The sequence below is a fragment of the Xiphophorus couchianus genome, chromosome 9, assembly GCF_001444195.1.
Source record: "Xiphophorus couchianus chromosome 9, X_couchianus-1.0, whole genome shotgun sequence".
Taxonomy (NCBI): domain Eukaryota; kingdom Metazoa; phylum Chordata; class Actinopteri; order Cyprinodontiformes; family Poeciliidae; genus Xiphophorus; species Xiphophorus couchianus.
In genome coordinates this window covers 18,561,310-18,576,767 of record NC_040236.1, presented here as the reverse complement: position 1 = coordinate 18,576,767, position 15,458 = coordinate 18,561,310, and the positions used below count along the sequence as shown (strand labels likewise).

The 15,458-nt window shown below is 40.4% G+C and overlaps 2 protein-coding genes across 6 annotated transcripts; both read right to left on the bottom strand.

The window, feature by feature from the left end:
- Positions 1-2,360: 2,360 nt before the first annotated feature.
- Positions 2,361-8,912, bottom strand: serbp1a (SERPINE1 mRNA binding protein 1a). Of its 4 annotated transcripts, none has more exons than XM_028026670.1 (9): positions 8,540-8,912; positions 7,047-7,230; positions 5,879-6,022; positions 5,673-5,744; positions 5,488-5,562; positions 5,220-5,391; positions 4,121-4,165; positions 3,798-3,989; positions 2,361-3,710 (listed from the first exon to the last, which is right to left on the bottom strand). In XM_028026670.1, the coding sequence occupies exons 1-9, from the start codon at positions 8,796-8,798 to the stop codon at positions 3,654-3,656; spliced, it is 1,200 nt and encodes a 399-aa protein (XP_027882471.1). In that variant the 5' UTR covers positions 8,799-8,912; the 3' UTR covers positions 2,361-3,653. The 4 variants fall into 4 exon arrangements, with proteins under 4 accessions (XP_027882471.1, XP_027882473.1, XP_027882472.1 ...); XM_028026672.1 differs by having other exon boundaries at positions 5,673-5,741; XM_028026671.1 differs by having other exon boundaries at positions 5,220-5,388; positions 8,540-8,911.
- A 1,844-nt stretch (positions 8,913-10,756) lies between these two features.
- hsd17b7 (hydroxysteroid (17-beta) dehydrogenase 7) lies at positions 10,757-15,431 on the bottom strand. Of its 2 annotated transcripts, XM_028026674.1 has the most exons (9): positions 15,264-15,431; positions 14,034-14,240; positions 13,803-13,895; positions 13,488-13,602; positions 12,626-12,820; positions 12,433-12,546; positions 12,276-12,332; positions 12,087-12,185; positions 10,757-11,973 (listed from the first exon to the last, which is right to left on the bottom strand). In XM_028026674.1, the coding sequence occupies exons 1-9, from the start codon at positions 15,296-15,298 to the stop codon at positions 11,857-11,859; spliced, it is 1,032 nt and encodes a 343-aa protein (XP_027882475.1). In that variant the 5' UTR covers positions 15,299-15,431; the 3' UTR covers positions 10,757-11,856. The 2 variants fall into 2 exon arrangements, 1 of the variants encoding a protein (XP_027882475.1); XR_003596715.1 differs by lacking the exon at positions 10,757-11,973 and having other exon boundaries at positions 12,111-12,185; positions 12,412-12,546.
- Positions 15,432-15,458: the final 27 nt, after the last annotated feature.

The window sequence follows — 15,458 nt, the reverse complement described above, 5'->3', positions numbered from 1 at the left end:
TTTATTATTTCACTAATAGCTAGCACTTTTCCATTACTATTAGGAATTAGTGACTTAAAACAAGCTCCCATATTATACAGAAAAGTTACTTGCAAGTTAGTTTTATCTTTATTTCAATTGTATTCAAGATATTTGCACTAGAATGCCAGACCAAAACTTTTTGGTAAAGATTTAGTGTTTTTGTAATGTAAAAAAGCAGAGTTTCACATCAACATAAAAACGTGCATTTGAGCAACTTAGGTCAGTTTGACCAAAACCGTTTGGTCTTAATAGACAAAGACTCCAGTTTATTTGCCACTATACTCGCAAAAGTGCAGTAAAAGTAAAACTAGAGTAGAAAACCGCTTTGTTTTTACAATGCTTCGATGCTCTGTTGGAAGTTAATGTGCCACATCCACACTTCACTATGATCCCTTCATGCCTAGTTTACTACTTATGATGGCAGCCTGACAATGCAACATGTCGCCGAGACACAAACGTCCCACAAAAAATGTGACACAACTCGAGGAAGCAGTTCTACCCAATGAACTTGATTTCACCACCTCTCCACAAGAAATACCTGTTAAGGGGCTTTTAACTGCAACCGAGTCAACCACGAGGAACAACGGCATAGCAGAGGAAGAGCAACTTTGTTACAACTCTCTCCAGGTCTAAACTTCCTCCTCCTAAGCTCTAATTGGAGGAAAGGAATGTAGTATTGTTCAAAATTGACCTAAAAAGCCCTCACAATCTTGACAATACTGCGTGTAATGTAGTCGTAACAAATCACGTGTCGGCATTTTGGGGGTTTTAAGTGACAACGACCCAAACATGTAGGTTCAGTGACTCATGCAGCTCGTTCTTGTGAGCGTAACTTGCAGGCGTGATGTTTCCAACCCATGTTTAGAACTGAAAAAGCCTTCTGAACGGAAGGTGAAACATCTTAAAATAACAAGACATGAAGTCAAGCTGTCAAATCCCCCACGCCCTCCTAAATCACTATATTACTGAGAACAGAACTGGGATGTGACACAACTAGCACGTCGCTGGAAAAACTAGAGAAATGCTCCGAAGTTAGCTTGTGAATGTGTAGCATTGTGACATTTATCCTCAATTAAATAACGTTTCTCGCCACAGTATTGGTAGGCACTGGGCCAGACTTTAAAAAGAGCTTACTGGGGCAATTGCCCAGGGCTCCAGATTTTGGGGGCCCCAAAGACTTTTTTGTAATGACTGCAAAATAAATATATATATAACAACTTACATAAAACTTATATCGGGTTATATATTATAAGTTTTACATAAAACTTATATACTTTATTTTAAACTTATAGGCCTACATCAAGTGAAATGTATTAAAATTTTGGGACTTTTATTAACATAAACTATAAAATATTTAAAAATTAAGAAGATATAGTAATTTCTTTGGAGGGGGGACAACATGGAGCTAGTGACCAGGCGGACTTAATAAACCTACCATGGACCGATTTATGTCCAGGATTATATATTAATGTGTTGTAATTTTCATTAGTAGAAGAAAGTTTCTGTAGTGGACAGGGACCCCAAACTGGTTCCAGCCCAGGGGCCCCAGGTAGGCACCGCATTTAAAACTGATCTGAGCAAAAACAGCGAAAGTTTTGATATGTTGAGTTGAAGATGCTGGACAAATACCATGTAAATATTTTACTTTTTTCTCCAATATTCCAGATGTGCTTGTAATATTTTTATTTCTGGAAATCATTCAAGGTTTTATTAGAACGTTAGCAGCTCTGTTTAGTGAAATTGAAACTCGACTCAGATTAAACTATATTTTGTCCAAATTAAAGGGAAGAAACTGGAAAACATAAAGTTTGATTTTGAATTTTTATACTTTAAATCTTCAACAAAAAAAAAAATTTTTTTATTTATTTTAATCCGGCCCAATTGTGCTGAGGCATTGTTTTATTTTATTTTTGTCCCTCTTAATATTTTGAGCATAAAGGTTCACTTTTAATCATATTTATTGTGTATTTGTCAAAATTTCAGTTTGGCAACAAAGATACCTATTGGATCAATAATCCATTTTAATAATCAATATAGTTGATTGATTGAAATGCAACCAGCTTCTAAATCCACAGCACAGACAAAATAAAAAGTCTAAGGTCTAAACCATTGATGGTACTAATGAAGTGGTTGCCAATGTGTAAAAAAGTCATGTTTTTTTTATCTCAAAATTGCAGGAGCTTGTATAAAAAAACAGTAAATGAGTGTTCTTCACCCCTAACTTAAAAGACACTCAGGTAAATCTCGTCAGGAAGCAGGTGTATTAAAATAGGTCTGGACATTTGCAAATATGCCTAGAGCAGCAGTTTGTAACCCCCGATAACAGGACAGGAAAAAGCTTTTTGTTGACCACCTTTATTTACCGACAGAGGTCTAATAGCAGGGCTAGAATTCACACATTTGTAGAGCAATTCAGTTATTCCACACTATGGACAACTGTATTTCTTTCAGAGCAATTATGCAGTGATGCCATCGTGGAAACTACAGAACAAGTCACCAGCAGAGGAAAAACATTCAGCACAGACGGAAAGAAACCCGAGGCCGAGCAGAGTTTATATCTGTGGAAGGACGCCGAGTGGAGTGTGTAAACGAGAGGGTCGGAGGTTTTCCAGCGGGCTCCGGTCACATCTCAGCTGATGGGGAGGAAAAGGAAAGAAACGCCTCTCCTCGTCACTCAGAACTAAGAGGAAGGCAACAACTGACTCGCACGTGGCTGATGATGACCTAAGATGAAATGAGCGTGGGGGGAAGAAACGTCTGAAGATTATCCTTCCGATACGGGCAAATCGGACACAGCCCGTTTCTCGATTGAACCGAACCGGGGTTAAAATTTGGGACGCGTTTCCAATGTGTTCAATAAAAAAAATGACGAGCTTTTAAGAACGTTTCATTAAAAAAATGAGAAGTCCAGATTGCGTGCCTTTCCACGTACATTTCCAATGTAGGCAGCATCTCTTTCAAATACCAGTTGTTTTTTTTTTATGTGCACCATGTGAAATACAGTCTCTGAAAGAATTTATGAAAATAGTTGATTTACAGGCTGAAGATCATATAAGAATAGACCTCCTCTATAAAATATAAAACAATATCTCCATGCTAAAGTAAGGGGGGGGGGAAGCCCATAAATCTCAATGAGTGGAGCTGTAACTTCTGAAACAGCAAGGTGAGGCGGAGCTCGTGTTGGAGCTCTGGCGGCGCCCGCTTTAAAGCAAACAAGCAACAGCACTCACCACGCCAAAAGATATTCTTATGCTTACATTTCAAAATGCATATTTTCAAGCAGCAATTACAAAACTTTATTAATGGACAATGCATAACCTCTGAAAAAAATACTGTATGAAAACATCCCTGCTACTTTGTTTCAAAGTACAAAACCTCTATCAATAAGTTGCTCCAGAGTAGCAAGAAGTCCTTTTGTTTTTATGTGTTTTTTTTTTTGTTAATATCTTTTTGTTTTTTTTTCCACCTTTGTTTTGTTTTTATTGAATAAAACTCAGTCCTCACAGAGTGTCATAGCTATGACAGTCTTCGCCATCATTTGACTTTGCTGAAGGATCCAGGAACATGCAAGCCTCGTAGTGGAGGTGCTCAGGAGGCTCCTGAAGGCCTGAGGGAGGTTTGACAGCCGGAGCTTAAGCCAGGGCTGGGAAGGCCTCAGGGTCGTCCACGTTCGGCACAGACGTAGATGACTGCAAGCAAGAGCAAACGGAGAACACGCTTAGGATGGGAATTAACTAAGTGGCTAACAAGCAGCAGCTATGCTCCAGATTATTTACCCTGTCAGTCCTTCCTCCGCGTGCCGGCCTGGTGGTCTCGGCGCGCTCGGCACGTTCCCCACGCCCGCGGCCTCCCCGGCCACCGCGGGGTCCTCCGCGCCCGCGGCCAGGACGGCCAAGGTCTCCGAAGTTTATCTCCAGCTGGGACGTGATGTCGTTGGCTGGTTTCCGGAAGTGGTGCTCCTCGTCGCCCTGAATTACCAAAAAAAAAATTTTTTAAATCAAAAGAGGGTTTTATTAATTAGAAGCGTGCTTTCGCAGCCCCAACGCCGTCTGCATACAGGTTTAGATTGAGCCGCTGCACGCAACGAGCAACACTTTACCTTGGAATCATCGATGTCAAGCTCAGTCAGATCACCTTTCTTGTCCTGTGTTAAGAGAAGTTCAGAATATAATCATCACATCAGAAAAACCCAAACATAAGCGTGTACTAAAATGTTAAGAGACATTTGACAGCTAGTCTGACTAATATGTACAGCGACAGCGCATTAGGGGAGCATATTTACTGTATTATTTATCATGATAAATTTATTAATGTGATCAAAAATCTGATTTATTGTCATAAATTTCAATTAACAATGTTTAAAACTCCCCAAAATTGTTTGTATTGTCAGGACTGTTAGTTTTACTATTTTTTCCACAGTTTGTTCAATTAAAGTATTGATAAATATCAATAAATGTGGGAAATATGATTAAATGTAATTACTGTGTGCAGTTTAGTGATACAAATCACACTTCTTTATGTGACTGGTGTCCCATCACAAATGGGAATGTTTTTCAAGAACATTATTTGTGCTTGTGAGGATATGATTGCTGTCACAGCCACACAGTTACCTAAAAGGCTAACGAGCAGCAGCCTTGCTCCAGATTATTTACCCTGTCAGTCTTTCCTCTGCGTGCCGGTGGTCTCGCCGCGCCCAAGTTCTTATCGTCACTTTTACCATTATTATATTACTACTAAATATTGTGATAAAACTACATTCCTGTCACCCACCCCTACAATGAATTCTTCTTTCTGCTACACACTGGCATTTTGAGATTTTCCTAAAGCCCAATTTCACCTCCTCTCACCTGTTTTGTAGCACAACTAATAAACCATCCAATGTCAGCTCGTTCTACTAGTCTTAGTGTCATAACAGAACAGTGAATAGATATAATCTTGTTCACTCTTAACTAAAAATGTTTCATAAAAACTATTATTACATTTACTGAGCATTAAGCTAAAAATAAATAGTAAACATAACCCAACTACAGCACTAATAAGCAGCATTGTGTTTAGTTTCAAGTAAAATTAATTGGATAATGTTTGCAGTTTTCAAGTCGTGCCAGGATGCTTATGCCGACTTCAGAAACGTATCTAAACAGTATTTGCCTCTGTTAAAACGTGAGGTGGGGCTTTAGGAGCTTCGGGAAACGCCTCACCTCGGCCTTGGACTTGTGCAGCACAAATCCTTTGTTCCAGTCAGCGCCCTCGTTGGCCTTGCGGATGTTGAACTCGACCTTGGCCCGCTCTTTGTCCTGCATGGCCTTCCATTCGTCCAGAGTCATCTCCTTAGGACCTTCTTCCTTCTGTTCTTCAACCTCATTCTCCCTTCAACACACACAAACGCAAAGACATGTTAGCATGGGCATGTTTAGCAACAGTATCTTTAGTTCCACATTGTCTTCCTTCATTGGAACAACAACTTACTTGTTCTCAGAGTCGGCGGGTGGATGTTCCTCTCCTTCTGGGTTCTCCTCGGTGACGTTAGACTGGTCCAGCTCACTGCGGAGAAAACAGAAAAAAAACTTAATATCCTCCATTGTTACGGCTGCGACTTCCTTAGAAACTAGAAACATGTCACGTTTTTGCATCTGTCTTTTGAAAGCACTCACTTCAGTTCATCTTTAACTGTGCCCCAGTTGTGAGATCCACTCCCACCACGCTTGTCCTCACCTTTCAGACTACTGGAGAGGGAAAGAAAACCCCCCCCGAAACATCAATCATGATAACAACACACACGCAACATGAGCGCAAACATCTTGAGCACAAATGATTCGGTTTTAATTCAGACCATGAAGGGGTTCAAAGGAACACTTACGATCGGTCGCTGCCACTGTGTCTGTCAAATTCCCGTTTTCCCCTGGAGTCGAATCCGTCGCTGCGGCCCATGCCGCGGCCTCTTCCGCCGCGACCTCCCCTGCCGCCGCCGCCACGACCCCTCATTGGCCTATCACCAACGGGTCTGAGGAGAGAGAGAAAAAAAGTCAACCATAAGCAAGTAATTATGGAGATTTGTATTTAAACTTGCCATCAATATTTAGTTTTGAGGAAATAAATTACATTTTGTTTCTTATCTGCTACAGATTCAAGTTTTCTAAATGTTCATGCCTTTCTATGTATTTTCTCAATATTAATAACTTTAAATGATGAATTATGTTGGACTCCAAAATCTGTTCCTGCAGTCTTTAATAAAACATCAGGCAGTTCATCTGCTTCATAATTCATCAGCTAAATGTTAAATAAGCTCTTTTTTATATCTTTACTAACTACTTTATGCAAACAAAAAAAGCATAGATGAAAGTATTTAAGCTATTCCTCACTGATAGGTTTTGGTTTTTATTAAGATATGATTTAAAGATTTTTTTCCCCAAGAGAGATAAAACCAGTTCCTTGTTAGAAGCTGTAGTTATAAAACCAACAGAAAATCTAAGAAATACAAGATTAAACCCATTTATGCACATTTCCCTAACCTTCTTCTGATCTGTGATAAACTGTAAATGTCACATATATCCTGTAGGTTGATGCATTTATACATGGAGTTTGTAGTTTTGATGCAGTTATTAAATAGGGTAAAAAGAAAAACTAATGGACTACAAATTTATCATTTATTTTATGAATTTCAGACACACTGATGTGAAGTTTTGATTTATTGGGATTTTCAAAATATAGAAATATATAGCATGCATTTTAAAATCACATTAGTTGTGTAAACATGCACAACGTTGGAGATATTTAGACGAGACAAGTGGGGGTAGGATTTAATAAGCTCCATTTCAAACTGGATATGAAAATGTTATTACACTATTTTTTGTTTTCTCTGACACTTTACCTGTTCAAAATAAGAACAAAGATAACTAATAAAAGTTTTATGTAATTAGCTTAAAATAAATAAAAAAATAAATAAAAATACTCTTAAATGAAGTATCAGTTTTGGACTCTAGTTATGGTTCATGTGCCAGGTTGGTATATTATCAGTCCAAACTCACTTCTCCACGGAGAACTCGCCACCCTCGGGTTTCTCTGCGGCTTCGCCGGCAGGCCGCTCGAAGCGGCGGGGCGGCCGCCGGTCCACAGGCCGTCTGTCTGCGGGGGGCCGTCCGTCTCCCTGTCCGCCCTGAGGTCTGGAGCCTTCGCCTTCTGGTTTTCTACCCATTCTCCTCATGCCAGCACCTAGGAATTGAAATAATCATTTTTTTAAAAAGTGATCAGATGACCTGCAGCACTGCCGGATCAACACCCAACACTGAGTCAGGAGACAAGAAAAAGAAACAACATTGTTCCGCACAAGTGGAGCAAATAATTGCAATTAATGTGGTCAATAAAGACGAGGAGAGGCAGGGGTGGGTGGGGTTGTTGGCAAGTTGGTGATTCAGGATTTCTCTGAAAGGTTATTTCTCAGCCCTAACGCGAGTTTCATAATTTACTTTTAATTTGTGATAAAGTTACCTCGCCAGATCTACTGGGATTACTGGTGACCCAGTTATTTTTTTCCCTTACTTGTGTCAGAGCCACCAGCCCAGTGTAACACAAGTCCCTCCCATTGACTAAATCGCCTGATCCAGAAATAGATCCACTCCACTACACCACAGCGGCAGCTGGTGGAACCACCATCAATGCACCTGTCTCATCCTCTCTCTCAGGCAGATAAATATGATTCTACTTGTCAGCTGATGAAAACTCAATTAGGCAGAAAAGAAATTTTCAAATCTGATTCAGTCTAAGCTTTGTAGGCAGCGCCTTTCCACCTAAAAGTCACGCACAGGGCAAAAACCCAGTGATACAGAAACGATTAATCGTGTACATATGCGATTTGTTGCAAATCGACCGCGTGCGGAGTGTTTATTGTGTGCCAATAGGAAGTAAGAGTGTGGAGGCTGTGCCTTAACACGCCCTGCAGCCACGAGGTTCAGCTCCGCCGGAGCGGACAGATCCGCATGTCAGTAGAGAAATCCGCCAAAACAAAAACCCAAACTGAAGCTCACACCTATCTTCTCTACACGTGTTACTGCCCTCTCACATGTTCCGGAGATTTTTTATTTTCTTCTTTCGCAAATTTTAAACTTTAACCAATAATTGTTCGTTTTTTTTTAAATGATTCTCGATTTATGGAGCAACAAGTAGTTTGGCTTCGAGTGGCTCCTGAGCGGAGCTAACGATTTAACCGAAGCACGCTGGTAGTTAGGCTCTCTGTTCAACCAGGCCCTCTGGGGGTGTACAGCTAAAACTAGCTGGGCCGCAAACTGTTTATCTTTGTATCGCAGCAACCTCGCGTCCCCTGTCGTAAATTATGTTCGGGTAAAAGTCGTTGTTCGTGCAAATGTCATTTATCTTAAGGCATTAAAATAGCGAGTAAGCCGACCTCATGTCACTAAGCCCGGTTATAACGGCTAGCTGGTAACCGAGCAACTTAGCCTGTTAGCTTAAATTTCTAGGCAGCTCTTTTGACTAATTGGAGCCCAAAACGTGCATTAAATATTACCATCTTTCTTAAGTGGAACTGGAGCCTGGGTTTCCTCCTTCTTATCAGCCAGCGGGATCTTTCTGTCCTTTTGGGACTCCTTTTTGGGCTGCTTGGCAGCCTGCGCTGCAGTCTTGGCGGCACCAGGAGCTGCAGCCTCCTTCTTCTTCTTAACTTCGGCTTGCTTCAGCAGCTCGAACGGATCCGACTCGTCGTCAAATAACTGGTCGAACCGATTGGTTATGGCACAGCCAAAACCTTCTTGCATTTGTCCGGGCATGATGGCGCCCCTTCAGCAGGATTTTCCTCCGATTCTACGAGGCTTGGTGCGAGCACTTCGCTAGATGAAGCCACAAGATGGCTGGGAAAGGACCTTCTTCTCTTCCGGCACGGTAGACATCCGGGACCTCGGAGTTTGCGCGGGTGGGTTGTGTAGTTTCCGTGGAAACCCGTAGCCATGATAGCAGCTAGGGAGTAGATGAAAGAAAAACTCAATTACCCACAATGCAAATGTTTTTGAATCGCTTTGCAAAGGAAAGCATGGTCGCTCCGGTCTGCACTCTGTTGTTGTTTTGACTTTTAGGAAAGAACTATTTAGTTGTCAGGAGTGCTTTTCTCAGCAGTTTGTCCATTTTAAAACTTACATTAGCAGATAACCTGCTAGTTCTTTAATATAATTCAAGACCACAGAGGAAGAAATATCTTGATATTAGGGATTAATTTGTTTTTTTTAAAGGACAGGAAATTAGTTGGGCCTAATTATTTATCAAGTTCACAAGAAATGACCCCAGAAACACGTTTACACACTAATATCTAGATGTTTAAACCGTGCTGCAAGTTAAAATTATTTCACACTTGTTTGCCTACGCCCTTGCTTTTGGCAGTAAGTTTTAACCTACAGTGGTGCACATGTTACATTTGGGAATTACCCAATCAAGAATTGGCTTTTTTATTTGCAGAAATGTGTATTTCTTTGCTGTCGTCAATTTTTTTTATTGGTGTGGATAGCATCTTTACTTATTTTGTAGAATATGTTTACTCTCAATTGAGTATTGAGGAAAACAATTAAACAGGTTAAAAAAATGTTCATGTGGTTAAAACACATAATTGGAGGGTTCCATTAAATGACAGAGAAAATGCTAGGCTTATGCAGCTTGCCAGTGAAGTGCATCTGGAGCAATGAAAGAAGCTCAACAAAACATTTTCCACACTTTAAGAAATGCACACTTTTTTTGAAATCACATGGCTGTCTTGTGCATAGATTAATTCAACTCCAGTGTTTTATAAATAGTATTTATTACACATTTTTCCATCATAAAAATTTGTCAAAAATATTCAGTCTTTTATTTATTTTGAAATTGCATCTCCCACAACAGTAAAACTTACAGGGGGGGGAAAAAATTAAAATCTAAAGTACCACATTTAGAAATTAATTTTTTTAACAACACCACAAGGACTACAACTGTTGGTACCCCATTTTCAAATATATTTTCTCCTAATATTTGATAAGGTTACAGAATACATTAAAAAAAAGAGGTCAAGCTTTTCTACTGGATTAAGTTCTGGTAAGGTGGTCTAGTGAGTAAATTCTGTTGATTTATGTTTGGTTAATAATTCTACTAAAGGACCCAGTGGTGACCTATCAGGCACCACAGCATCCCAAGTTCTCCACGGTGCAGTAAAACCTTTTGGAGTGTTTGTGGTCAAAAGGTTAAATCTTATAGTTTCATCTGACCAAAGCACAAGGTTCTAGTCAAAGTCTCAGATGAACAAACTCCACACCTTTAAATTTGTGATGGTGTGACAAAAAAACAAAACTTCTCTTGCATCGCTTTCAAACAACTGGTTCCAATTATGCAAACCAGCAGAGACAAAGTCTGTCCATCTTTTCTGCACTTCTCTGTAAAAACCTCCATTATGATCATATTTCCCCTTTGTGAAGATAAACAGTTTAAAGCTTTTTAATTATTACTCTGATTGTAGGTTTGATCAACATGAAGGAGGCAGCTTTCCCATGTCTCCATTTTAAGATCGGCACACATTACTTGAACAGCATGTTCTCTTGTCTTTCCAGCATTGATCAGTGGCTGTGTGAAATTGGACTGTGTCACATAAAGTCATACAGTGACGTAAGAGGATTTACAACCCTGTGAAAATTTCCCCCACTGAACAAACTCACTTCAAAAATTGGTGGCCCTATTCAGTAACATTTTAATTATGTTCTCCCTTAAAAAAAAAAAAAAGTTTTTATTTGCAATAGTTTACTTTGAAAGCGGATTTTCTCTTGTTTTTAAGGCCCGGCCCCCTTTATTCATGATCACGGTGATGACCCGCTCAGCCGCTTCTGAGCACAATCAATGCTCCTGCTCTCCATAAAGAAAAATGACGTCTCCAGTTACTAAAGCTATGATAGAGTCCTATGCGCTCATGGTCATGGTCATGGGTACATTTTTCATCTACTTCTGCGGAATGGTGTGGGCATTTTGCAACCCCAAATTGAGCGAAGCGGAGGAGGGAGAGTGCGCCGCTGGAAACCAAGCCGGGGAGCCGAGGCAGCGCCGCTGGATGTGCGCACCAGGTTCCCCACAGCGGGACGTCAGGTGCGCCGCTGGGCTTCTGCAAGTGGCCGCGCCGCCGTACACCGCGGAGACACTCACACAGAGCACATATGTCAACTTCTGGGAAGATGATGACGACGACGACGATGATGATGATGACGATGAAAGTCTGCTGTCGGACAGCGCTGCGTTTTGTCTGGATAATTTGGGGATTGATAACCAGATTACAAACAGTCCCTCCTGGATTGCAATGTGATGACTGGACGCCAACTTCTTAGAAAATCGGTAATATTCTTATGTTATTGTTTTCTTATAATTTGCTCCATATTTCAGAAAATGCACGACCCTGTTGACATACTGCAAAAGCTACACTAAAATGTTTTGGGTTGAATAATTTGCATTAACTTTATGACCAACTGGATGAGTTTTCTTGAATGTGCCTGACGTTGAGCTATTTTACAAAACAGAGTGAGTAAAAATGTAAGAGTAGTTGTACCCAAAAAAAATACCTGCAGGCAGTGGCTAAATAGAAATGTTAGCCACATTTCTGAATTGTTTAGTTGTTTCGATAATCACAGATCCTCTCCTCCCCCCACTTCACAATTATCCAACGCTTTTGTCTCGTATATAAAACCCCCAATAAAATATACATTAAATTTTGAGGTTGCATAGAAAATGCAGATAAGTTCAACGGGTGTAAATTTTCCTGCAAGCTGCTGGTGGAAACAAAAAAATAGCATCTTCTTTCTTTCAGTGTGGAATGTGGATCATTCAGCTCCTTCAGGTCTTCAGTGAGGGGCCTGCAGCTTGTGTTTCTGCCAGCTTCTTCCTTGTGTCACTTTCAAGTTGAAGTAATTTGATATATAACGACTCTGATGTCTCAAAAGTAATGTCCATCTGCAAATGGGAAAGCACCACATAACATTTTGCTGTTTTAAACAGATTATTTTTTAAACATAATTCACATTTTAGAAAAATAACAACAAAAAACATCTAGTTACTTGCTGCACCTTATGTGGTTGGGTGTAGTTGTTTCCAAGCCCTGATGTTAAGCTGTGGTATTTAGCATAAGGATCCAGAGATTCAGGCTTTTGCCTAAATAGCCAAAGCTGCCAAGAAGGGTAGAAATCAGAACATGAATTTGCGCAGAGCTGTTTTTTTTTTTTTTTTTAAAGTGATAACATTTTTGTTTTACCCACCAAAGCTTCAGATCCATTATAAGGTGTCAGGGTAAAAGTGTTGGTAAACACCCTGATCTGTTGGCAGGAGAAGGAGATGTTTGTCGTTGTAGAATAAAAAAAAAAAAAGCATGGACGTTTTTCGTGTTGTTCTCACACTTCATGAAGCTGAACCCACCAGCCAAAAGACAGGCATGAGCAATGTCCACAGAAAGGCCGGAAACGACGGGAGAATGCCAAAGGTCAGGTTTGTCATCACAAATCCAGGGGAGACGACAGATGAGTACAAGCCCTAAAGCAAAGGCTCGTATTTATTAATTTTGTTAGCATTAAGTGACGTTAAATGCATGTTTCTTTTTTGATTTTCTAACCTGCTTGTTGTAGTGCTGATTGAGAGACAGGCTGAGCAGGTCTGTGGCGTATTTGGAGGAGCTGTAAGGCTGAGTTCCTCTCCGGTGCTGTATGTCTTCGAGACTGAAGGCAGACCGGTTAGCGTTACTAGAGGAGGTCCAAACCAGCTGCGAGGTTCGTCCTTCTTGGCACAGAACCGGCTCCAGTTCCCTAATCTGGGTCAAAACAAAGAATCAATTCTGGATGCGCATCCCCAAAACGTCAGAATCGGGTCATTTCTATCCAAACTACGGAACTCAAATTTATTTTTATGAACCAAAAGCATGAAGTTGCGCTTTTTTGAGTTTAATAAACACTGGATAAATATTTGCGATATATGCTTTAGTGCATGCTCAGAAATAAAAATGCTACCTCTATCAAAGAATACTGTTAGCTATTAGAAATAGCAATCGCTAAAAACAATCAAAGAAAACCGTAAATTAGTATCATCCTGAAAAACTCTGATTTCGGCTTTGTCTTCAGTTCAGCCTTACAGGGTAAAAAAACCAGATTTTGCACTGCACCAATAGCACCAATGATTCCTTGCCATCCAACCATGAACCTCGCAAAAGTCACTCATCGATGGCAACTTAATACAATCATAAATTCCCCTGCAGAAGCAAATTGAGCTGAATAATGTCTGCCGTGACCTTAGGCTCTCAATGTGCTGTTAATTTTTAATGAGGACAGTTGCTAAGTGACAAACGGATTCAGTGTCAGCCTTGCTTCTTTCCATCAAGGACACACAGGCTGCCTGCAGAAAACCAGAGACTGGCTGAAAGCAAACCTTTGTTTTTTTTTTTTATCATTTAGGAGTCAAAACATCCTGCAGCAGCGACTTACGAGAAGGAAGTGACCAAAGAGGTTGGTGGCAAAAACTTGCTGCAAGCCGTCAGGAGTGACACCATCTTTCTGAGTCAGAATCCCGTCACCGGTGGCAAACATAGTGATCACCTTACTGTAAGCACATATTTAACAAAATGAATGAGATGAAAGCACTGAAAACAACCAGTTACTTTTCTTTATTGATTTATTTTTAAAGATAAATTTGTTCCGCAAAAGGCCTTGATACAGATTAATATTTTATTAATTGAATTTAATTCATTTATTCTGTTTTTGTCTTTACTTACAAATATATGACTGAAGTCAGTCATTTACCTGGAGAAGAGGCCTCTAAAAAAGGCCTTTGCGTCAAATTCTGGATTTGGCATGATGCCGGCATTTAGGTAGAGGTAGTCCAGCCGATTGTACCTGAAAATGACAAAATAATAATAATAAAAAATGGAATCCTGTAGCACTTTTCTGAGGTGCAGACGTAAACTTAAGTGTGTTGCGAATTCTTTTTGAAAATGCCTTAAGAGGGGAAAAACTAAAAGTCCATCCTCCCACCTGACTTTGACTTCCTGTGCCGCTCTGAGAACAGAGGAGACGCTGCTGGTGTCCATCTGCAGCAGGTCCACCTGGGCTGCAGGGTGAGAGGCCAGCAGGGCAGCGCGCGCCGCCTGAGCTCGCTGCACGTTTCTGCAGGCCAAGCAGAGGAGCAGGCCCTCCGTGTCGTGTGAGAGGAGACGCTCGCAGAGCGCGAGGCCGATGCCACTGCAGGGGAACCGTTAGACCGTTTTAATGTTACAACTATACAATTAGGACATAATATAATAATTATACGCTCACATATGCATTAGCATTAAACATAGAAATGAAATGAGAAAACCGTTGGTGAATTGAAATGTTCGACTTCTTGTACAGACTTAAATCCAACATTTCCCCGATAAGTGAAAGCACCACACCTGTGCTTGTTATTGAGTGAAGAAAATTCAAGGTGATCTATTTCCAGGATCAGTGGGGTGTTTAAAAAAGAAGCCAGAGGAAGCACAGATGCTATAGGAAGCTGTTTATGTTTTTTTTTTCTCAAAGTGTTTTATATGACTGCTCTCCTGTGCATTCAGGCTTCCACAGCACAACTAGACGTCAGGAGGTGCTGGTCATTTTGCTCCATCATATGGCTTTTTTTGTGTATGAAACACCGAAGGGCAAAATGGATCTTGAGCGATCCAGAAGATAAAATGAAGACTATATATATTTTAAAGCAAAATTGTGTTGCTTGATCTTTTTGGGCTGTAAACCTCAGTCTGTTTGTGGGACATGTAGGATTTTAATATATTGTTAGCATTGTGGAAAACTCAAATCTAAGGTAAAAGATTATCATTCTGTTAGAAATACTGAGAGCAATGTTTAACGCACAAATTGCAAATATGTTGAATATAGTAAAACCCTGTTTCACACTGACCAATCTCTCTCTCTCTCACACGCGCGCGCGCGCACACACACACACACACACAGTGTGAGGTCTCCTCTGCTCCTTTTTTATGAAATTATTGACCTTTCACAGCAAGAAAGACATTTTAAAGCTGTTATAGTACTTAAAAAAAAGAAAAACAGGACATTTGAAATTGGTCGCAAAAACAAGATCAGTACACATTTAACTAAAAATGACAACACAGTTGATATAATCAATGTTTAATGGAACAATACTTTATTCTGCCTGAAATGATTGAACTTTTAATTGGTATCGTGAAATACGGGGCTTCTCATAATAGAGGTTATAAATTGGGTTGTTACCTGTTCGCTCCAGTCACCAAAACCACCTTTTTCATCTTGGTAAAGCCAAAACCTGTAGCGCGACAGGAGAACTGGGGGGAAAAGGTTGCGCGTCTGGTTCAGGAACTGGTTTCCTCTTCTGTGGAATCATAGTTTAGCTCCACCTCCCATGTTCTGATTGGATCCTGAGGCAGTACTCCGGCCAATAATATCTTA